The sequence below is a fragment of the Sceloporus undulatus genome, chromosome 5 (genome assembly GCF_019175285.1).
Source record: "Sceloporus undulatus isolate JIND9_A2432 ecotype Alabama chromosome 5, SceUnd_v1.1, whole genome shotgun sequence".
Lineage (NCBI taxonomy): Eukaryota > Metazoa > Chordata > Lepidosauria > Squamata > Phrynosomatidae > Sceloporus > Sceloporus undulatus.
In genome coordinates, this window is record NC_056526.1 from 45,178,037 (window position 1) to 45,202,742 (window position 24,706).

At 37.7% G+C, this 24,706-nt stretch overlaps 2 protein-coding genes across 9 annotated transcripts in view; one reads left to right on the forward strand and one right to left on the reverse strand.

The window, feature by feature from the left end:
* The window catches only part of CEP83 (centrosomal protein 83), a 28,860-nt gene extending 16,626 nt beyond the window's left edge, over positions 1–12,234 (forward strand). For all 5 annotated transcript variants that reach the window (XM_042470024.1, XM_042470027.1, XM_042470026.1 and 2 more), the window contains 8 exons: positions 664–808; positions 1,439–1,588; positions 3,901–3,976; positions 4,829–4,986; positions 8,012–8,141; positions 10,174–10,277; positions 10,472–10,649; positions 11,450–12,234. In XM_042470024.1, the coding sequence (XP_042325958.1) occupies positions 664–808; positions 1,439–1,588; positions 3,901–3,976; positions 4,829–4,986; positions 8,012–8,141; positions 10,174–10,277; positions 10,472–10,649; positions 11,450–11,641 (1,133 nt within the window). In that variant the 3' untranslated portion in view covers positions 11,642–12,234. The remainder of the gene's footprint in view (positions 1–663; positions 809–1,438; positions 1,589–3,900; positions 3,977–4,828; positions 4,987–8,011; positions 8,142–10,173; positions 10,278–10,471; positions 10,650–11,449) is intronic.
* A 2,614-nt stretch (positions 12,235–14,848) lies between these two features.
* Positions 14,849–24,706, reverse strand: part of PLXNC1 (plexin C1) — a 63,309-nt gene continuing 53,451 nt past the window's right edge. For 3 of the 4 annotated variants that reach the window (XM_042469754.1, XM_042469756.1, XM_042469757.1), the window contains 8 exons: positions 21,970–22,024; positions 21,267–21,307; positions 21,050–21,157; positions 19,820–19,983; positions 19,212–19,359; positions 17,161–17,301; positions 16,940–17,014; positions 14,849–16,304 (listed from right to left, as the gene is read on the reverse strand). In XM_042469754.1, the coding sequence (XP_042325688.1) occupies positions 16,182–16,304; positions 16,940–17,014; positions 17,161–17,301; positions 19,212–19,359; positions 19,820–19,983; positions 21,050–21,157; positions 21,267–21,307; positions 21,970–22,024 (855 nt within the window). In that variant the 3' untranslated portion in view covers positions 14,849–16,181. The remainder of the gene's footprint in view (positions 16,305–16,939; positions 17,015–17,160; positions 17,302–19,211; positions 19,360–19,819; positions 19,984–21,049; positions 21,158–21,266; positions 21,308–21,969; positions 22,025–24,706) is intronic. The other variant, XM_042469755.1, reaches the window with a different exon arrangement.

Sequence of the window (24,706 nt, forward strand, 5' to 3'; positions counted from 1 at the left end):
ACTTGACAGTATACATCACTGAATACTTTTGATATATAATTAAAGTGTTAGGTTCTTAATATTGCCTGAACTGAATTCTAGACTTATTAACTTGAATACAGGTTGAGTATTCCCTTGTCAGGAATTCCGAAATCCAAAATACTCCAAAATCATTCACAAGGGTGGCTGAGAGAGTGATACCTTTGCTTCCTTATGGTGCATTGTACGCAAACTTTTGTTTCATGCACGGTGTTATTAAAAATACCGTATGTATAAAATTATCTTAAGGCTATATGTATAAGGTGTATATGAAAGAAATGAATTTCATGTTTAGACTTGGGTCCCATTTCCATTAGGTAAAGGCAAAATACAAATAATAATAATAATAATAATAATAATAATAATAAACCAAAATCCAAAACACTTCTAGTTCCAAGCATTTTTGATAAGGGAATCTCATCTTATACCTACTAATGGTCATGAGAATCCTCTAAAGCTGTTTTGAAATAAATAGCTGACAAAGACCAGCCAAAGGTGAGCTTTAGAGTAGACAATAAAGTATGGGGTATATAAGTGAGCCTTATGTTTTGTTTTCTCAATTTATACCTAAGGATTTTCAGTTATTTTACATATGCAATATAATTATGAATCCTGGATAGTTACTTTTAAAATATATATGTACAGAATTACGTTCAGATAATGAAATACTTAAGACAACACTTGAGCGGCACAAAGTCCTATTAACAGAAAAGGATCGTGAATTAATACGCAAAGTACAAGCTGCAAAAGAAGAAGAATTCCAGAAACTTGCCTTGTTACAGGAGGAAAAGTAAGTACATTCTTTCCCTTCTTGCTCAGAAATCATAGAATTCTAAGACAATGGTCCAAAACACACTGCAGAAATAATCCAGTTTGAGACCTCTTTAACTGCCCTGGTTCAGTGCTAGAAAATCTGGGGAACTGTAGTTTATTTTGACACCAGATCTCTCTGACAGAAAAGGTTAAATGTCCTGTAAAACTACAGTTCCCAGAATTCCCTAGCATTGAGCCAGGGCAGTTAAAGTGGTCACAAACTAAATTATTTCTGCAGTGTGTTTTGGACCTATGTCACCCAAGCTGATCAGGTGCTCTTTTAGTACAGGAGAAAGATAACGCCAGCCTTCTTTATCCACACATTCTCCATCCATGGATTCAACCAACAATGATTTGAAAATATTCACAAACCCCCCCCCCATTTTATGTAAGAGACGCCATATTACTATGCCTTTATGTATAGTGGGACTTGAGTATCAATGGATTTTGATAACCATGGAGGCTCCTGGAACCAAACTCCAGTGGATACTGAGGGTCCCACTATATACATGCTTTAGTGTGCTGCTGGTAGGGGGTGGGTGGGTGGGTGAACTATAAAATATTTGCATGATATCAGTATGGTTCACAGTTTGAACACTTGTTTCAGGTTAGAACTTGAGACTAAATTGGCAGAACTAGAGAAAGTAAAAGTAGAGCAAGATGCTCAGAGACAATCAGAAAAGGACCAATATGCAGAGAAGCTGTCCACTATGCAGTTAGCAGAGGAGTCTACCAAAAGGGAGATCCAGAATCTTAGGTAATGTATTTTAATTGTATTTAAGAATACACTTCTTCTTTTTAAAAATGTTCATTCTTAAAAAAAAGTTGAGCAAAAGATACAAGTGTGTGTTTAATTAAAAAAATATATTTTTCAGCCTTTTCTGTTCCAATTCAACTAGCTTTCTACATCTGTTTGTAGTACAGAGGTACAGTAATACGTAAACTCAGAGCCTTTGGTAAGCTGGCTTATACACTATAAAGTATTATGAAACTGATATTAAACCACTTTATCACATTTTCCATTATATTTTATTAAAGTTGAGAAAAGTGTGGCTAGCTATCCAACCTGATTTGAAACAAATTTCCATTTCATGGTATTCCATTCTGATCTGGTTCCCTAGCATCGCCCCTGCCTTTTCCTTCAACTTTGTCCCTAGTTTCAACCTGTGAAAAAATTATGTTAAAAGGTTTAAGATCTTGTTGCCAACTTTATTATTTACTTACTTGCTTACTTATTTAACTCAAATGTATGTATCCTGCCCTCTGTCTAAACACCCGAGGGATGCATGCAATAAAATCATCTTTTGATTTTTTTTAATAAATAAACTCAATGATCATTTAATATATTCTGTCCCATGTTCACATCCATCTATACTGCCACATTTTCAGCTAATAGTAAATCAGATGAGCAAGTCATAGGGTATATAAGGGATAGATCAAATAAAAGAAGAGGCTAGAAAATCAAACCTATCACTGCAATTTTTAATGACTTTTTAATATATTCATTTTATACTTGTGACATACATGTCTTTCTGTCTTGTACTTTGTATCTCATATACAAGACAATTACATGCCACTTCCACCATAGCTGCCAGATCCACAATATATATGTCTTGGGTTTTTTTACTTATGTAATAATTGCTTTATTGACCACGTCACCTTTTGTTTGTCCCCTGAATTAGAACTAGCTGGGATATTTCACATATGGCCCCTTTGTAAGCCCACTTGCTAGATGTTCCAAAGACAGGCTGAATTCATTAGCTCATCATCCGTTATTAAAATATTCCATTGCATTCTATGTAGAATCTTATGCTGAATTAATCTTTAAGTTAAAGCTATAAATCTGGAGTGGCAACTGTTAGAGGGGAGGGCCCTGTATTACTCTCCTCAGGAGAATATCACCCATACCAAACATCCTCACAAAAAAAGTTCAAATTGTTTTGCCCTCATGTGTCCCCAGGGGTGTAGAGGCCATTTTCCTTAGGCCATTTAGTCCCAGAAAAGTATTTTTCCCCCTTTCCTTCTTATTTTAAAATAAGGCCTGCTTTCAGTCTCAGGAGCCAAAAATACAACAAAAATCCTCTACAGCTTCTAGAAGCCATTTGGAAGCAAAAAATGGCAAACCCCTGCTGTAAAGGCTGATTTAATATTGGACAAAGCCTCCTTCGATTAGGATCATAGATTCGTAGAGTTGGAAGAGACCACAAGGGCCATCCAGTCCAACCCCCTGCCATGCAGGAACTCTCAGTCAAAGCATCCCCAACAGATGGCCATCCAACTTAATGACCTCCAAGGAAGGAGACTCTACAACACACCGAGGGAGTGTGTTCCACTGTCGAACAGCCCTTACTGTCAGGAAGTTGAGGTGGAATCTTTTTTCCTGTAGCTTGCATCCATTGCTCCGGGTCCTAATCTCTGGAACAGCAGAAAACAAGCTTGTTCCCTCCTCAATATGACATCCCTTCAAATATTTAAACAGGGCTATCATATCACCTCTTAACCTTCTCTTCTCCAGACTAAACATCCCCAGCTCTCTAAGTCGTTCCTCATAGGGCATGGTTTCCAGACCTTTCATCATTTTAGTTGCTCTCCTTTGGACACGCTCCAGTTTCTCAATGTCCTTTTTTAATTGTGGTACCCAGAACTGGACACAGTATTCCAGGTGGGGCTTGACCAAAGCAGAATAGAGTGGCACTATTACTTCCCTAGATCTAGACACTATACTTCTATTGATGCAGCCTAAAATCGCATTGGCCTTGTTAGCTGCTGCGTCGCACCGTTGACTCATGTTCAACTTGTGGTCTAATTGGACTCCTAGATCCCTTTCACATGTAGTCTCATTCAGCCAGGTGTCCCCCATCCTATATCTGTGCATTTCATTTTTCTGCCCCAAGTACAGTACCTTACATTTCTCCATGATGAATTTCATTTTGTTAGCTTTGGCCCAGCTTTGTAGTGTTGGACACGTATTCAATTTGTTAATACACTCTGTATGAGGTACTGTATCAATTTAGTTTGATTTCAGTTTTATAGAAAAGTTTTAAATTTCAATGCTGTCTTGATTTGTAGACTAAAGCTTCAACAGCAAGCTTCAAATGTTGAGGAGCTAGAAAGAGAGAGAAGTGAAAATACAGATCTAAAGCAGGTAATGATTTGGAGTCATGGTCTTCCATTTTCTCAAGATAATTTGTTAGATCATGCTGTGCTGAGTTGCAGCAGCTTATATTGAAACCAGTAGATGCAATATGTACAATTTTATTTGCTTTTTTAAATGCTGGGCTTATCAGTTTTGAATGTGCTTTTCAGGAACCAAAGAAGAGCTTGTTTGTGTCTGGTTGGCCAAAATGGTTCTGGGAAGATTACAGTTAGGAATACAAAGACAGTTTTCCTCCTGAGTTGTTTATCAGCAACAAGTGATGAAGAATATGCTGCCTGTGAAGACAGAAACCTTTTTAGTTACCATGAGAAATAGTTGTTGAGTTGTCCTCTTCTCTTTAGCCCTATTCAGGAGTTCCCTCTAAAACATTCCCCCTTTGCATAAGTGGAAAAAGCAGGAAGAGAGGATTTACTTATATTTTAGTAAGTAAGTAAATAAGTTTTCTGGCCTACCCTACCCTTCAGTGGTGTTGTCCTGCAGTTGGGCATGATTCTGTGTAGCAGGATTCTGGATTCAGTGATGAGCATTCCCCACTGTCCTGGGCTTGGTTCTGCGTGTGTTTACCCTCAATATGTGGAGGGCTGTGGGGCACAAACTAGTGAGAGCATGAGAACAGGATCTTTGTATACTTATGCTTACTTTGAACCTTGTAGAGTTTCCCCTTTTTTTTATTAAGGCACTGACTGTTGACATATTGGCTGTGCACTTGTTCAGACATGTCTGTCCACCTTGAAATCTGACATGATGAAAACAGTTTCTGCATATGCAGTCTCAACTTGATAGACTCTTGAGCCTCATAAAGCCATTAAATCACTTTTGTGAAATATATTTGTTTTCCAGCGCATCCATGACTTGCAGCTCCAAGTGGCTTCACTTTCACAGTCAGAGAATGACTTGGCAGATTCCAATCAGAAACTCAAGGAACTTCTGGAGAGATTAAAACATGAATGTCGGATTGCACGAAGTCAAGCAGAAAGGGCTCAATTAGATTCAGAGAAGTAAGATTTCCTCCTTAATATTCTATTATTATTATTATTATTATTATTATTAAAATTTATAAATAAATTCCCATAAATTTTCTATGTGATGGTAGATCTAAAATACATATTAAGAGTGATTCAGTTTGTTACTTGAAAGTACTGAAAATCATTTTTTTATTTGGTACATGTTCTAGCAGAATTATGAAATGATAATTTAATAACTAGTTTCTCTAGTTTTGTAATGTAGTTCTCTAATTTTTGAACTAGGAAAGCACATTACTCTGTCCTTTTAACGTGTAATTTGTACTATAATGTACTATAACATTAATCCTGATTAAAGATCTCCTACTTTCTCATTTTTCTATGGAATAAGTTCACACAGACATATTCCTGTTAGAACGTCTAGCGATTACTTGCATGTGTATCAGGGGAAAACATGACTCATACTGTACTCGCAAAATATTACTTATTGCCTCTTATATAGTATTTGTTTATCTATCTAGCATATTTTTCCTCTGCCTTTACACTTGAATAGCTCCCAAAATAGTTTAAAATAGGAACAAAGTAATTTGTGGTTTAAGATATTCAAGTAAAAACTGGTTGCAAAACAAAATATGATGGCTGCCCTGCTGACTTCGAGGGGTGTAAGGGACATGACCTGTGCACATTGGATCTTTGCAGCCACACATATTGGGCAGTTATCTTGTTCTTCCACCTGTCTACAAGGCAGATGTTAGAATAAAAATTACCCCCCCCCCCAGACCCGTCAACTTTTTTGCTGTTCTTGCTGAACCAGAGGTGAGCTAAACTGGAAGTATTTCTTGCTGCTTCCTAGGATATCTTTCTCCTTTGATAATGTTGGGAACAATTGGTATGAGAGGGAATCAGAAGATGATCTGGAACATGAAGGACAGTGTGAGGAAACCTGGTTTTCTAGCTCTCTTCTGATAAATTTTGTTTTTCTGGCTTCTCTTCTATTGTGAACAAAATCGTCCTTGAACAAAATCATAATTCATATTCAGCTGTAAGTCATTAAGTGGTCTATATAAATGTGTGGCTCAGCAGCTCTTAGTCATCACTTTCAGGATGATAGCTTGATTAAGTATTTATACTAAGCACTTAAGTATCTTTGACAAGATTTTATTTCTGGTAGTTTTTTTTAATGCCTTTATTGATTTTTTAAAAAGAAACCTGGATAGTGCTTTGTAAGATACAGTATTTGATGCAGTAGTATATACACAGTCCATATTTGCATACAGCCAGTTTTAACTATGGGATGGGTCACATAGGTAGTGTTTCACTTGGGTATTCATAAATTACTTAGAGTGATTTATAATCAAAAGGTATATGCATATGATTCCTTGGAACTTCTTCATTTAATCTTGATGTGTGTGTGTGTGTGTGTATTCTACATGGTTAGATTCACTGTACAGTTGGCCCTCAGTGTCTGTAGATGGCAAGCTCGTGTTGCCCCCAATGGCGGTGCGTATACATGGCTGTGCTGCCATTAGGGACAGCCCCCATAGTCCCATGGCAGCATGTGCACGCACTGCCACAGGACAACGAGGGTATCCCTAATGGCAGTGCGGCCGCATGCACGTGCTGCCATTGGGGGCAACAGAATTTGAGCATCCATGGATTTTGGTATCTCTGAAAGGGAGGGGGGTCGTCTGGAACAGATCCCTCCGCAGATACTGAGGGTTGATTGTATTTGCCACAGAATTAACTTTTGGTGGAGAGATGTCATAGAATTAACTTGGTGACGCATTATTTATGTTTTAGCATATTACTGTAGGAGAAGAACGAAAAATGTGTTAAAAATGTGTGTCACTTTAATTAGATTACATGTCTGGATATTTTATATTTGCTGCTAGTGTTGAAAGGTTTTGAGGATGCTCTCTGACGAATCCCCTCATAACCCCTATAACTGATAATAATGATAGCAGTTGCTTCCCTTCTCTCAGTTGAGTTACTGAGTAAGTGGTGGCAGCAGTAAGGAACATGTCACAACCTGTGGCCTTGGAATGTGTCTAGAGATGCTCAAACCTGAGGTTGATTTTGTTTGCTGCATGGGATACAGTATTTATCTGCTAAGGTGGCTGAGCTGGAATCTCTTGTTACCCAAAAGAGTACAGCTTTCATTTTATACTTGTGGTTTTAATTCATGCTTGGTCTCATAGGCCTACATTCAGCTCTTGAGTTCCAATTGGATTAGACCCATTAAGTCAATGGGAAATTGGTGAGTCAACAAGTCTCATATGAATAGGCTGACATGTTTTACTTTAACATGAGATAAGCCGGCTTCTTCATTGTTTGGGTATTTTGGGCTTACTGGAGCCTTTAATAAATTCCTTTTCTAATGGCATCAGTGTTTGCCACAACCAGGGCTGTGGAGTCAGAATTGCAGAGTCTAAGTTGGAAGCAATTTTGGGTGGAGTCACAGTCAATAGAAATGTCTTGACACTGACTCCAGCTTCAAAATAACAACTTAAAATATTAAATTCCTAGTTTGCGGCATATTTACAGTAATAGGAATTTAGGAAAGTTTTCTTGTTCAGACATTTTAATCAAATAAATATGTTTTATGCTCTATCAGTCTACCAGTAAGTCTGGTGATTCACATCGTGGTGATGAAATGCCTTTTGCTACCATTTCACTACAGTAAATTTGTTATTACTAATTAATATTTTTTTTATATTTATGAAGGAATCAGTCAGAGTTGGGCAGTAAAAAAAAACAGGAGTCAGAGACAAAGGTTTAATGTGCCAACTCCACAACCTTGCCCCAAACACAAATTGTTGGTTGATATTAATACTTGAAATTTTATGCTTAAGAGATTGCTGTTCCCATTGTTCAACACTTTTGCTTAGAAACTATAAGTTACTCTTTCAGACTGTCTGGGCTTCCTCCAACTATTTAAAGCTTACTTATAGCTTAGGTGGGAAGTAAAGTTGGTGATATTACCTGTGGTGATTAACTATATACAGTTTCCCTAGTATGTTGACATGATTTCCAAGGCAACTGTTGCTTCTTTTTCCTTTAGACATTTGGAAGACAAGCGGGTAGAATGGTTAGAAGAAAAACATAAATTTATTCAACGTATTGCAGAAATGGAAGAAAAATATAATCAGACAAAAGAAAAATTGCACAGAGCAGCAATTGCGCAGAAAAAAGTATGTGACTCATAACTTATTCAAAGGAAGCTTTTCATTTTGGGCTATCTGAATTATGCTTTCACCTAAGGGATGGGTGTTTTCAGTGGGTCTGTGATCCATTTGGTCCTGTCTGAGACTCAGAGTGCTGCAGTGCACCACTGCTGTAATTTTAATACTTAGCACTATCAAAATTACAGTAAGAGCAGTAAGAGAAGTGCTTCCACAGGGGTATGTTTCCACTTATAAACAAAGCGTGTGTGTGGGGGGGGGGATATACTTTGTTTAAACAAAAATAGCACTTTCAAAATGAAACCCCACTTTTCTACTGACCACAGTACCAAATTTAGTGGCAAAGTTTACTGTCCTGGGGAGAAACAGAAATGGTTAAGGGGCACATGCTGTGTGTGGGCCATTTGTGGTTTGCTTCCATTCTACACCATGATCTTAACTGCAGCCAACAGAATACGCTTTATCACAGAAATGAAATACTAATTACCCGTTACTAGTACAGCTTAATAATTAAGAGAGAGGCTGTGCAAGAATTAAGAAACAGTATGAACCAAATCATTACCTTCAAATGTAATGTGGATTTTGAGAAAAAAGCCCTGCTACACATTAAAATGATTCATTTAAACTGCTCAAATAAATTCAGAATTAAGTTATTTCCTATATTTTGTAAATTACCAGCTGCTTTCATGTCCTCTCCTGCATATCAAAGAAATGAATGAAACATTTTAAAGAAAGGAAAGCTTTCTCCCGTTATTTGGTAGCATTATAGGCATTGTTGATGTGAATTGCCCAAAACATGCATTCTCTGTTCCAAGCACATATTTTTCAGTAGTGATGTACAGTCGGCCCAATTTTTTCATGGGGAATCCATTCTGGACCCCCCACGAAAATGGAGATTTGCGTATGTTCAAGCCCCATAAGCCTGAATGGGGTGCATGCCTATGAGTGCACACAATGCGCATGCCACGGGGGTGCGCCCCATTGACAATAATAGAGGTCGCTCCTTCTGTGAATATCCATTTTTACTGAATGTGTATGAAAAAATAATAATACTCTGTTTGGGGTATCATATTAAGCCAAGGGGGATGAGTTACCACCGCAAAAGACACTGCACAAATTAATTTCACTTGTGAGTTTTGCAATGTATCTTGATTTTTTTCTATAGTCAAGAAGCTGATTTGTTCAGTATTGTTTCAAGCTGGGCTGATATTAATAAAATGAAATTTGAGACAAATGCAAAATTATACATTTAGATTACAAAAAACCCCAAATGCACAGGTATAGGATGAGCAGTACTACATGTGAAAAGGACCTTGGGATTGCTGTTCATAAATTGAAAATTAGACAACAGTGTGCTACTGCAGCAAACAAGGCAAATGCTACCTTAGCCTGCATTAATAGAGGCATAGTTTCCAAGTGAGGGGAAGCAATCGTCCCAGTATATTCTGTGCAAGCTGGCCCTAATCTGGAGTACTGTATTTAGTTCTGGGATATTTAAAAAGGATATTGATAGGTTGATGTGGGTTCAGAGAAGGGCAACAAAGAAAAAGAGAACAAAATGTATGAAGAGAAGCTGAAGGAGTTGGGCATGTTCAGCTTGGTGAAGAGAAGACTGTTGCAAGGAGGTGGGTGCAGACTTATTCCCTGCTGCTTCAGAGTTCTAATGGTTTTAGGTTACAAGACGGCAGGTTTCAATTGAACATTGAAAGGAACTTCTTGACAGTTCAGCAATGGAGCCATTTCCCTAGAGAAGTGGTGGGGTCTCCTTCTCTGGATTACTTCAAACAGATCCTAGACATGCTGAGGATGTTCCAGGTGGAAATCCTGCATTGAGCAACAGGTTGGATCTGATGGCTTGTAGGGCCCCTTCCAAATCAGTGAATCTTTGATTTTATGATCCTTCATGCTTCTGTGTTGAGTACATGTGGTTGAATTTGGGGGGTTAAAATGCTGTTAGAGCAAATGGAGAAGACAATAAAATTTTGCACAGGAGTCAAATCAGTGTTTCTCTAAGTATATATATGTGCTGTATTATTAACAGAGAAAGACACTTAATGACAATAAGCAGAAGAAATTGCTGAAAAAGATAGAGCTCTTAGAAGCCAAGACAGAAGAACTGGAAACTGAAAACCAGGTGTTAAACAGGTATATGTAGTTATTTTCTGTTTCAGAAATACAATTACTGTCAATATTTTTGAAAGTTAGTATCATTTCCTAAATAATTTGTTGCCCCATTTACTGGTCTTGGTAGCTTTTGCTTGTTTGAGGAAACCAATATTCCATTCTAAAATGTTTTGGTGGAATTTTCCCTGAAATATATCTTTTATTGGTTATTTTAGGCAGAATGTTCCTTTTGAAGAACATATTCGCCTTCAGAAAAGACTAAAGGATTTGCAGCGGAGACATAATGAATTCCGCAGATTAATACTGTTTCCCAGCATTCCAGTGCTGAATCCTGTCAATCTGTTATCATCAACTTTGATTCCTGGACCAGAGGCACCAATTTCCCTTCTGCAAGTAGGTGACCAGTGAATAGACATTACAAAATATACGGTTTCATGTTGTCAAATCACAATATAGATAGTCTTGCAGTAGCAGAGCATTAAAATCTTAGTTAATATGTTTCTGAAAAATACAGATAAGAGAATGTATACAAAAGAATCTACAAAGTAATTAGTGAAATGGAACGGAAAAAGAATTGCAGACCTCTTTATTCTTTTAATAAGTGACGGATTTTAATACTGTAATAGTTTGATTCAATTTTAATGTTCTTTTTTGTATGTATTTCATTGCATTTTTTTTAAATTGAAAGGCGCTTTCAGTCCCAATTTTGGAAAAACCAGGATATTATTATTATTATTATTATTATTATTATTATTATTATTATTATTATCTTATGCTGAGACCTTATTATACTGATATTTGGATACCAGTCTGATTAGTTAACACCTTAGAATTCTATATTCCTTTAGTGAGTCCTTAGGTAGAGTTTAGGTTATCTTTTGGTGTTAAGCTATATGGAAATCTCTATAGCTGGAGTACCTCGTGTGGTAGTACAATATACCAGTAAACTGTAGCCCACAATACATTTTCAGATATTTGCTTGTGCTGCAGATTGTGCCCTGGGAATCAAATAACATCTTCTTTATTCCGCCTGCCTCAATAGCAGAATTTTTGAAATCCAGGAAGATAAAAAGCAACAAGATTGCTTTTTCTATAGTTGATAAATCTATAATATAATTTAAAATGAAAATATTAGTTCTAATGTATATCTACAAACATTTAATGTAATGAATTCTTTCCTCCTTTGGTTCAAGGAGGAACAGCATCAAAGAGAGGTTTCCTTGCTACGCAGGCGTCTGGAAGAACTAGAAACCACACAGAGAAAGCAGTTGCAAGAGTTTGCTTCCTCTACTGACCGTGCTCGGTCAGTAATGAGTAATGATACTAACTCCGACAGAAATAAGCTTGTTGAAGAATATGAACTCCCATCTGGGGATGCCAAATAAAAATTAAAGACTCGGTGTCTGATATTTTCATCCTTTGTCAAACATGCTCACACATGGAAGTGCCTAAATATATATTTTAATCATTTTGTATTCTTTTTCATAAAATATTTTTTTAAGAAATAGCAGATATAATTCAAGTAAAATTACTGTTTTGGGAAAACATTTTATAGTTTTATATTCTAAAAGATAATCATGTTGCACAGAAAGCTTTTTCTAACAAGACCATTCCTGAGCCTTAAGAAAAGACTGGCTGTTTGGAGAAATCCCTGTTTTCCATTTCTTCTCAGTCCTTCATCAATACAGGGACTTTGAGGCTGCCATCATACAGTTAGAAATACTGAAACAATTGGAAACCACCATATGTGGCTACTTGAATTTCAACACTTGATTACAAAGGCAGTGAAATTGCATAATGGCAAGCCATATCATTATATTTGCAAAGAACTTTATTATTTGCACTTTAAATAAATACTATGGGGTATCAAGAGAAAAAGGAATATTTGCTTTTACCTTTACAAAGATAACAGTCTATGTATGTGGTGCAAAACCTTTTCATTTGTGAAGTGATCAAATATATTTATTATATTTTTGTAAAATCTGCTTCCTTGTGTGTTTCATTGAACTACGAATAGCGAGGGAGAGCACTAGTGGGAATGGCTGGATTTTTCTTTATGTCTGGCTTGAATTTGATTGCTATTGTAATAATTTACAAAATTATTTTCTTTTCCATGGTTGTATTTTTGTGAAAGCATATCAGTGTGCTTACAGTAACCTCAACCTTTTTACCATGGAGAAACCTTTGAAATAATTTGTAAGTCTCAGGCGGGTTACAGACGGGCAAAAAGGGGTGTGTTCATGACGTCATGAAGGTGTAGCCTTCAGACGGCTCTTACCTGAATGCCATCATGAACACGCCGCCCGCACGCCCCAAGCGGGAAGAAGCGGCATTAAAAAGGTGCCGCTTTTCCCCACTTTTTTTCTATATACTGCGCAACTGCGCATCTCCGTCTATAAGCTGCTGCACTGGTATGCCTGAATTGTTACGCCGCTAATTTAAGTTGCCCATTTAAAAGCTCCGTGTCTGCTGCATCGCATAAGAAGTCGGGGTCCTGGAACATGCGCAGTTTGCACCGAGGCTCTAATTAGAGTGTCAGATGCCATGCAGATGTGGAAGCTGCAGCACAGCTGCACTCTATTTTAATGCTCGTAACCCTAACCCTAGAGCAACATGTACGCATGCGCTGCTAGAATTGTGGAAAGTTTGGAATTTAAAGTGAACCCCTACACACATTCCTGTGCCATTTTCACCTAACAATAAAAAACCGCTAAAACTTTAAATATTTACATATGTACAAAGGAGGTGATGGGGGATGGCAGGGGGACAGCGGTGGCAGCGGCGACAGCTGTGGCTGTGCATTGCAGATTCAGCAAGAGCGCGGGGACCAAAGGAGAGGAGGCATCCATGATGCTGGTGACACTAGCAACGTGCAAGTGGACAAGGATGCCAACACCAGCTGATCACTAGCTGGCAGGAGACCACCATTGTTCTTGGGTAGGGCGGGGGGAAAAGTTTAAAGGAGCCTGGGCGCTTTAAATGTGCACATACGCTTTCTGCCACTGGTGCTGACTGCCGCAGCTGCGCATCCGCCAGCCGGCAAAAGAAAAAAAAAAAGCCCTGTTTTTGGCTGCCCGTGTGGAAGCTGCCTCTCTCTTTGCAGCGTCCTGCGAGGTGGCGGTATGGAAACTGCGGGCAAGAAACGGCCCCAGGTGAGGCGTCTTCACTACCCCCAGTGTGGAAGCCCCATCCACCTTAGCCATGCCCCAAGGGCAGGCGGTCTGGAGGCTCCGTATTCAGGGGAAGACACCTTCAAGACGTCTTCCCCTGCCTGTCTGTAACCCGCCAAAGTTAACTCCTTCATTTCTAGCTCAAACATGTTTTTTTTAAAAAAATAATGTCTGCTGACACATTCCAGGGACCCCTGGTTGAAATGCCTTTGCAAAGAGTGGGCATACCACTTTTTAACATGTTGGACATCAAGAGTTTTATGTCGAGCACTTACTACCAAAATTCACAACAAACAACTATTACCTTTGAATTTTTACTAGGTATTTTCTCCTAAATCTAATAACCTGTGCTTAATATTGCAGTAGTAGTCTTTGGGATAGAAGAGGTGGCTGATATCTTAAAAGATTTGGATGATTAATAAATTTTTTTGGCCATAATGACTGCCAGTAAAAGTAGCATTTACAAAGAAATGTAAAAAGAGAAGAGAGAGTTAAGTCCACTTTCTTTTATAAGAGGCTTTCCTAATCACTAGGCTTTGGGAAGAAGGGTTTTGACTGAGACAATCACTGTTGCTTCCTCATCCTTTGGTCTTTACGTGGAATGAAAAACGGTTTCTTTTTAAGTATCTTGATTTTCTTTTCTCTCAGTTAACACCTAAAGAGTAATTTGATATGGTTTCATCTGCAAATTGTCACAAATATTGCACTTCACTGTTTCCTCTGGGTTATGCAGCACGCTGTAAATATCAAACCAATCATAGGCAATACATCAATTTGCATTATTGCAGAGACACCCATATTACTTTCTTTGTAAGCTAAAGGAGGTTAATTGGAATGAGCCATTCAGAAAGTCTTAGTCAAACAATTTTGTTGGTTTAAAAAAGGGGTTCTTTTATTTGCCTATTATATATAAAATGCTTACAGTATTAATGATCACTATCCATCCTCTCCAGGGACTTGTAATTATTGGGCTGTGACTACTTGTTGGGAAGTTTGTTAGTCTTGTTATAAGATTCCTAACACATGGTCTCCTCATATGAAATGATGGTGCTACTATTGTTTAGACCAAAGATGGGGAAAGTGTGGCTACTAGGCTACAGACAGGTCGCAAAATTGCTCTGAAGCCCTCTCACATCTTTTTTAAATGGACAATTTATTTAGCCTCCAACCTATGTCTTAACAGCACTTCAGAATATGGTGATTTGATCCCAAGATTCCCACATATCTGCAAAAGTAGGGGGAAAGACCCTTACTTAGTTGAAAACAAAAACAGAAGTGATACAGCATCATTGGATGCACTGGTGCAGTCCCAGGGTGGGGTGCAGGGATGAAAAATGGCTACTGCCTCCTTTGCAGTTGCCCACCCTGGTTTAGAGACTATCAGAGTGTCTCAGAGATTACACAGATGAATTACTCAGACTCTTCTGTTCATTATACATTTATTGTAATTTTGCCATCTCAGATTACTAAAGGAACTGCCCTTGTACTTTCTTCAGAAGAGACAATTTTGCCGCATTACACATTTAATCACCAACTTTTCCAGAAGAAAGATAGAAGGGGAAAACACCAGTATTTTTAAAATACATATTAACAAATCTCTCCAGTTTTTTGGTGTATATTTACAAAGGCTTTTTTTACAAACCATAGACAGACATCGCCAGGCTTCACAATGTGAGCAAGCCCTCTATGTTCCAGTGCTGGAGGCATATATACACCAAATTTGGAAAAAGCAGAAAAATAAAAATAGCTTCAAGATGATTTTATTTTCTTCCTCTTTGCTAAAACCATCTAGATTTGGTAATAGTCCACAAGTTGCCTAATAAGCCAACAGTGTGTCCTAGAGAAAAATGGTAATGGCTTGATCGAGTTTGGCAGACTTGGCTCCTGTGTAACACATACGTACCAGGTAATAGTGCTGTTCTGCCAGGCAAAGTGATGTGGCATGAATCAGGTATAATGTCATATTATATCAAGTACTTGCAAACCTATATATAATTCTTAAGATGGGGATTTTCCCATTTGTGTAGAGTTTCTATTTCAGTTTTATAAAAATTTTGCAAATACCTGTAGGCACAAATCCGTAAAAACAGGAGCACCTCTTCTTTGTTAAAATAAAGTGGAAAAAATATTTGTGTGAGAGCAACACTTTTGAAAACAATTGCCACAGACAGTCAGGAGTGTCTTTTTCCATTGTGTAACAAACTGTTTCACGCCCCCTCTTACAAGTATCCAGGAGCCTGCTACTCATTAAGGCCTTGGCACAGGCTACAAGCAGCAGGAATGTATTTGTGGTTATGATGTAGATCTAATAGCAAAGAACTATGTGATGCATATTGCTGCAGCTCAGTTAGGTCATGGAGACTATTCGACAAACTGGCCTATGTAGCATCACTCTGGAAATGAACTGTGAGCAAGTTGTTTCAGATAGTTTTTTGGCCATGGCTCTTTTGTAAAAATCACAAAGAAATGTGATACCTGTTGTGGTAAAAATATTGTTTGAGTTACTTAATAGCTGGAACCTGGCAAGCAATATCATGCCACCAGCTTATAGTAAAGACGTCCCTTTGGCTGCGTATTTGCAGCAGTGGTGCAGTGTACCAGTCTGTGCTGAACTACTGGAATAAGTCTTTTGACTGAACTGGTTGAATAGCTGCTATGTGCTCCAAGATTCACACTGAGTAGAAATAGACTGGGGACAACACTCTTAATTTGGTGGCCACAACAGTAGCATTTCTTAAGATTCATCCCAGTGCTGTTAGGAATCAGTACATTCTTTAATCCATTTGCAATTTTTCTTTTCTTCAACTAAACTTTTTATATTCAGGAGCTGCTGTTGGGCTTCTTCCAGCCCTCGTTCTTTCTCCAATTTATTCAGTATCTATGGAAACAAAGAAATGTGCTTATTTATTTTAACACGTATTTTCAATGTCAAAGAATAAGCTATGCCTGAACAAACTATTCCCTTCAACACAAGGCTATTTATGCATCTTGTTTTACAAGTCATTATCAATCACAGAACAACACTTCTGCTGTCAACAGCAACCTTAATTAAAAACCACAAATATTTTAATAAATGCAACAGCAGCTGCTTATTGAGAAACAACAAAAGCAGGGAGCTTCTAGTTTAAATGGTCAAAAGAAAATGAGGACTCAATACAGAGAAACTACCCCCACATTAAGGTATCAAAGGCTGAGCAGAAACTTGTACCTGTCAAATGCCATATCACTTATTCCCTAGCTAACCACACATGACCAGATTACACAGCCTGAAACATTTCAGTGTGCAGATTAAACTACAACAATGGAACTTGACAAGAAGATCCAAGATCAGTCATTCACTCAGGTGACTGATAGAATTGGCCGCTGGTTTTTTTAAACAACTTTTATGTCAACACGCTAATTCAAGACAGCCAATGAGTTCAAAGGCTTCACAATCATTGTTTATTATAGATGCCAGCTATTTTGTTTAAGTTAACATGATAAATCAAGGGAAAACAAGAGAAAGAGACTTACTTCATCAAAGTATCTTGCAATGTATTGATAAATTTTCTTCAAGGCCACAGCTTCACTAAATTCATTTTCATGTTTCTAAAGGAGAAAGGAAAAGCAGGCAAAACATATATATATATATATGTTAGTATTAATAACATAAATAGGAATAAATTATAATAATACTGATGGCGGAAGGTTTAATGGGCGAGTTTCAAAGACAGCAACAAAAAACTGAGTTATACCTTTGATTCCTGAGTTAAAAAATCTTCTATTTCTGAAGTGGACAAGGGAGGCAACTCCTTTATTGCTTTATAGAAAGCTTTAACCTCTTCTTTGTAAAGTGGGATATCCTTAGCATAGAGGAGTTTATTTGTTGGTGCTTCCTTTGAAAAAAATAAAAAATAAAGATCTTTTAAATATGTGGCAAAAGTGATTTTTTAAACATTCTATATATTTGCTAAAGTTGCAGGGAAGTTCATAATACCAACCAATATTATTTTTGCAGTAAATTAAGACACAGAATGAAACAGAATAATGACATTAAAAGTATTTAAGTGTGTGGAAAAAATGAAAAAGATCTTCACTTGACACCTGAGAACAAAGTATCTTGAAAGTAGTTTATCACAACTGCGAAAACCCTCTCCTTAGTTCCACCTGCTTTAGTTCAGATGGCAAGGGCACCCATAGGAAGAGAATCTCAGTGTATGGATATCTTAATTCCTCAGATTTTGTCCCCCCGTTTTAAGTTACGGTGCCAAATGGGAAGAAGTCTCCAAAATTAAAACCTAATTTGTCTGTACATTAAAATAATACAATATAGCTATTATATACATCCCAGGCTACAATGTGTAATGCCATGCCCTCTTTGTTATCAACTTCCTGCCTAGAAGTGCTATGCGCGCACGCACACACAGGGTGGACCAAAGGTCATGACCCACAGGTTATTTATTATATAAATTAAATGTTCTAATTGGTTGCTACTTTCTTCCAAACACTTTCTTGCTTGAACATTCCTAAGTAAAAAATTTACCTGATATTTACAAATTTGACTGTGATTGGTCCCTTAGACCATCTAAAATGTCTATGATGCATGATTTTTGGCACACACTTGAGCCACAATATGTGGCTTGTGGATTCTACTCAGCCTCCTGGATCACAACGGGTGTGTGTAACTGAAGTAGTACAACCAAAAGTATGAACCAGTAGGAAGTGAAGCGAAAGCACAAGTGTTGTTACATAGCAATTGCTAGAGTTGTGTCACCAAGGTATTTGTCAGGACCATGTGAACATATGGGGGCCCTTTTAAAAGCAAAAGGGATATGTAGTGCTTGTGTTCATACACAATCTCTAAAATGAATGACAATAAAGACCAACCAGGAAAGTCTGGTACTTGTGAATACTTATTTAACAATAATGCAAAACTTTATTAAACCATAAATTGCATGTGTTTACTACAATAATACAATTTTATTGCAGTAAACACATGCAATTTATAGTTTAGTAAGTTTTTCAGTTATTGTTAAATAACTATTCACATGTACCATACTTTCCTGATTAGTATTTTTGGCCCTTTTTAAAAGCCCATGCAGCTGTCTGTTTGTACAGTTTGGAGCATCTTTGATATTTCCACCACAACCATTTACAGAATCAAAATGGGAAGCTTTTCTGATTTTCATTAGAATTTAAAACTTAAAATCTTTTACAGTTATAATATGTAACCTTTAGCATCTGCTGCTTTATATAAGGCATCCAACTGCAGTGAAAACCTCAGATACCTCAACTTTTCAGAAATTTCCTTTACTGTTTACACCTGTTGTTCCTGTGGTTAAATTTCAAAGTGCATAGCAAGTGCTTCATTTATGTGGTACTTTTTATTCACATTTTCAAGAAAATTTTAAAACAAGAAATTGATCTAATCAAGTGTCACTATGGTGTTACATGGACTATCTCTGGATGCCAGTTAGAGAAAAGGCAAACTGAACATGAACTTGATTTGGTGCTCTACTTTCTCAAAATTCAGCCCAAGAGGCAGGTTTTTTTACCCTATAGGTCACCCTTTTGTGTACATGAAGCTAATCCCACAAGGGAATCTTAGTTGGAGCAGGACATATATTTTCTGTGGAGTTAGAAACCAACTGAAACCAATTGTTTTACTCCAGATCATTCTTGAAGAATGATTAGGAATGGTCTGGAGTAAAACAATTGGCTTCAACAGTAATAGTATTCTGGAGCAGTTAACTAGAAAACATAGTTAAGGGAGAGGACGTTGTAAAACATGAAAATGAAACACTACCTTTCCCAATTGTTGTTCTGATACAGAAAAGGCATCCATAAATGCTTGTGCAATTACTGACAAACAGCCGTCTATATGTGGAGTCTTTTTAATATCAAAAACAAATTGAGGGTTCTTCAATATATTCACCCAGAATCGAAGCGGAAGACTAGTTAGAGATAAAGGAAATAGAAAAGCAAGTTAAACAAGCCTACTCAAAATGTTGGCACTATTCATTGAAGTTGCAGTCTAATAAGTATACCAAACCTCACATAAAAATAATTACAGTGGGTCCTTGGTATCTGCTGGGGTTTGGTTTCAGGATTCCTCATGGGTACCAAAATGTGTGGATGCTCAAGTCCCACTATATACAATGGTGTCGTAAAATGGTGTGCTTTGTAAGAACTGGCAAAAATCAAGATTTGCTTTTTGGAATTTTTATTTTAAAATTTTCATGCCATGAATGGTGGAATCTGTGGAGGCAGAATCAAGGGATACAGAGGCTAACTATCCTCAGTTTATGCTATTATTTTCAGTGTGTTCTGCAATGCTGAACAAGTTGCCAATTTTTGGACTACTCCCAGAACTGAATGCTTATGTTTAAAGTAAAGACATACATAAAAGTATACCTATTCGTTTTCCATATATGAACTACATCAGGATCTGTAATTTTTTTATTTTCAGCCTGAGTATCCAAAAAGTCAAAAAAATATTTGATAGCAATTGGAGCTTTATTGTTAGGTAAAGTCCAAATGCTCCTGAAGAGTTTCTCAACAACTGAGTGAACTGCAACCTGTGAAGGAACAAGATAAGACTGCATTAACGGCATGCAAACAGACAAAAGTTCATTGAGCTATAAGTTAAGAAATAATCTATGGCGCTTTACAGACGAGGCCTTTTGGCCGCCGTCATTATGTGCGAGGGGCGGCGCTTCCTGAAGCACCTTGCCCCTCACATGTAACGAGGGCGTCAAAATGGTGGTGCTCTATACAGATGGCCGCCACCATTTTGATGTGATGCGTCCACACGTCTTGGCGCCCTTGTGATGTCGCAAGGGTGCCATTGGCACCTTGCAGCGTCAGAACTGCGCCGCAAGAAGAACCTGCTTTTTGCGGGTTCTTTTTGCTGCGCGGGGGCCCTCGTGCAGCAAACAAGGGTGGCGGCAGATAGTCTGTAAAACGCTTATGAGTGACATTTTGAACACCAAGATTGAAATCTAGGACTGTCCAATCAGGCCTAACACACACAAAAATGAATCTAGAATTCAGAATGTTATACAGAAAGTATGACAGAATATGTCCCATTATTTCTGCAATTACCACTCTTTGAACCATATTCCCTGTGTGGATAAACATCTTCAATCAAATTGTTGTTGTGTACCTTCAAGTCATTTACAGTTTATGGGAACTCTAAGGCAAATCTATCACAGGGTTTTCTTGGCAAGATTTGCGCTTGCTTTCCTCTGAGGTTGAGAAGAATGTGACTTATCCAAGGTCTCCCACTGGATTTCCGCGGCTGAGCGGAAGTTCGTACCCTGATCTCCAGAGTCGTAGTCCAACGCTCAAACTACGACACCACACTAGCTCTCTGCTTCAATCAATATGACTCTGTATAAAGCATACTATTATTGTCTGTGCCTTGGGTTGATATTTCTGCACCTTTTTTCTCCTATATAAATGAACTGAGAAGCCTCCTGAAACTGCTCCTGTGCCATCAGGAAATAAATGGGCATCTGTAGATGGCTGTGACCTATTGCATTGCTTAGTGTATTCAGTCATAATGTGAAGCAGCTAAACTAGATCAACAAAAAACATGATCCTTTACAAACAAGGGCTTCAATTACCCACCTTAAGACTTACCTTGGTAGACAAGAGCTTGGTGAGATACATTTCCTTCACTTTAAATTTTTGTTTTCCTTTATGTTTTGCACTTTGTGTGTCTTTGGCTGCTTCTGAATCTGGCAGTATCTATTAAAAATATTTACACAAATATTCATGCAGATGCAAGGATTTGCTGTAGGTGGGATGGGGTGGTGGTGTTAAAGAAATTACAAATTGCTATGTACTGGTGACTTACTAGGTGGCAATAGTTATCAGAGTATTCCTCATCTGAACAACCTGTTAAAAGGAAGAAAAATAAAGAAAGGGGTAAAAAAGTAAAGTGAATTAACTTGTTGCCTAGAGAGCAAGAATGCCAGATTCAACTATATTCCCATTTAAGGTACTCAGATATTATAATTCCTTCCAATCAAAATGAACCGTAATGCAGGTTGATCAGTATAACTGGTTTTGCCCCTTCCTTTCTTCAGCTAATTAAGGAGATGTGGATGCTACTTTACCCTGCTCACAAGGTATTAATGCAGTCATTTGTAGGCAGGAGAAAAGCGAGGTTGAAAAATTACCCATAACATACGTTTAAATGTCTAATTACTAATTTTTCCTCTATGAAATTTAATTTGGCCCACATTCAGAGGTAGGATGTCTTTGAATCCCATATGTTGGAGACAAACAGTAAGGGATAGATATTGTCATGAGTTGTACCATGTAAGCTTTGCTTTTAAGTACTGTATCTGACTTCCCACTGCTGGAACAAAATACCCAATGTACTTTATGATCTAATTACTTCTTATCCCATCCTTCTGCTTCTGATTTTATACCAAGCAAGACTGGACAAACATTCCCCATTCATATGAACTTGAACTACAGTTCAGATGGTCCACTGTGAACTAAAATCTCTATGAAACCATGACAGTCAGATACTGTAAAAGCGCTTTCAGTACCTGATATAATTGTTTCTTCCTTCTTGAAGACTTTAATAGTTGCTCCATCTGAAATCTGCAAATGTAGTAAAACAGTTTCTTGTTAAAAATACGCTGTTCTAGAAATACGTGCCTGCAAATTACTCAGTAGCACACAAAAAAGTGTTTACTCAAAATCATATTCAAAACAGTTTATTAGGAAGGATCATATGGTGTTAATAAAATAAAATAAATTTCTAAAGTGAAAATGAGACACATTTATTCGGACACTCCAAAAAGAGCCAGAATTGGCTACAACTTTCAACTAGTACGCCTAGTTGGAAATCCAGGTTTGCTTCATCAATAAGATCTGTTGAAACAGAAATCTTCATGTGCTGCTGCTAAGTTTAGGAATAAAAAAAATGGTATCTGAAATCGGAGACAGATTTTTAAAAAATGAAGTAATAAGAGATGTGAGGTACAAAATCATTTAGCTGGTAGGAAAATACAATATAAATAAATAAAAATAAAGAAGAGGAGGAGGATAGTAATGATAACAATAAACAAGGATCACAGATAAGAATGCAAGGGGGATACTGTATGGGTATAAAAATGAAAGAGGTTAAAAAACTTAACTGTAGCGCAACCAGTTTTTTCCATGACTGATATGGTACTATAGAGTTTGTAGACATTAGCAACATCTAAGAAACATAGGGTGTTTCATTTTTGGCGTAATTTGAATTGTGCACCCTGCCTGTCTGTCCTTAGTTTTAACTAAGTTAACCGTTCATGATTGTGAAAAATTAAGTGTTTTGTTTTTGGCGTGATTTGAGTTGTGCATCCTGCCTGTCTGTCCTTAGTTTTAACTTTGGCCCTGTACAAACAGGCAGGAAGGGGTGGCGAGACACCGCCCCTTTCTGCCCCGGATCGGTGCCTCGGCAAACGCATGCTGCTGCACTGATCCAGCCCCCACAGAGCACAAAAAGGAGCCATTTTTTCTGGCTCCTTTTTGTGCCTGCGAAGAGACACCATAGCCACTGCCGGGCGGCTTGACCACACCCCTTTGGCGTGACACCATTTGGGCAGCCAAAGCAATGTCATCATTGCGCACGCCATCTGAACGGCTGCATGCCAAGATGGCGCCTGGGCAGCGAAGGGTGGGCTCTGAGCATGGGGATACTCAGCCCTCACCCCGTCCGCACGATAGTGCTTTTTGCCTTTCTGTACTGGGCCAAAGTTAACTTTTCATGATTGTGAAGAAACACTGTGCTGGAAGATTTACCAAACATGAACTTTTTTGAAAAATGTGCCTTTGGGCCCAAGGCAGCTTACAAATACTAAAACAAGAAAAAATCTAAAAACATGATAATAAAAATGTTTAAAAACATCTAAATGCATTAAATTTAAATGCCATCAATTCTTTTAAAAGTGTAAAATTTAAAAACATAACAATAAAATTAAAAACAACATATCCACCTGTAAAATAACTCCTTGCAACTAATTATTCGCTAAATGTCTGTTTGAATAGCAAAAATGTTTGAATGTTGGTTTGCTAGCAAAAGGACAGCAGAGGGAGCCAGTCCCATCTCCAGATGAGCATTCTGCAGCAAGACTTTTTTTTCACCAAATTTTGCAATTTAAATATTTAGGGGAAAGAATTAATTGATCATTTTTAAATTTTTAATATTTTTCAAAGTTTCTAAAGCAACCAAGGTTGTTTAGATATTGTAAATATGTCACAATTTAGGAAGCATCCTGGAGATGCCTGACAACACCTTGCTTTCCACTTATATATACTGTGGTTCTTCAGAATGCACTGGTGAACCACATTGTTAATGTCAATGAATAAACCCAAAGCTATTCCAGCTGAGCATGGCAATATTGAGCAGCTGAATACTATGGGTTTTCCAAGTGCCAACACAGCTTGCTCTTCAATGACTGAAATAGGATAGGACACTTGCCAAAACTGGGGAACAGCAGATATGTATTTTAGTGTATGGCAGCCAGCCAAGTGGGAACTGGTTTGCTATTGAGTCACTTTTATAGAAAGCATGTCCCTAGCCAAAAGAATCTTTCAGTTATACCAAATGGGATGAAGTCCAAGAAGTCATAGATTTAGTTCAGCTAATGAGTATGTGGTAGACTGAAACAGGAAACAGCAAAAATGGAAATCAAGGAGAGCATACTAAGCTGCTCTTTACTATCAGACCACTGGCCATTTGAACCAAGTATTGCTTTCTCTGATTAGTAGGTTGATCCAATTCTCAGGCAGATGTTTTTCTCAACCCTGTTGCTGAGATCTTTTTAATTGAAGACAGCAGTGGCTGAAGCTGGAACCCTGCACATACAAAGCGTAAGCTCTTAACACTGAACACTGGGGATTTCCCCAAATGTCAGGAAAAGAGAGAACAGGAAGAGACAAAATAAAAATAGCAAAGAAAAAAAGATAAGAGTGAAGCAAGAAACACAAGGGTAAAGGACAGGTAGTTAGGGAAGAGAATGTTTTATTAGAGAAAATGTCTGATGTCAAGTTAGTAAACAGTATTCATGTGGAAAAGATTCTGTTAATATATTCACTTCTTTGTACTATAAAGTGATGTACTTTATTGAAAAACGGTAAAATGGGGTAAACTATTACACTTTGGCAAGTGTAACCATCTTACATTGCAAGAACATAAATTAAGAGAATGTAGGGATGCTTTTGTCACTTCTAATGAGTGAATAATCACCTGGGAAAGTATTAAATAAGCAGTTTGATAATGGCTGGGCACCTGACTGC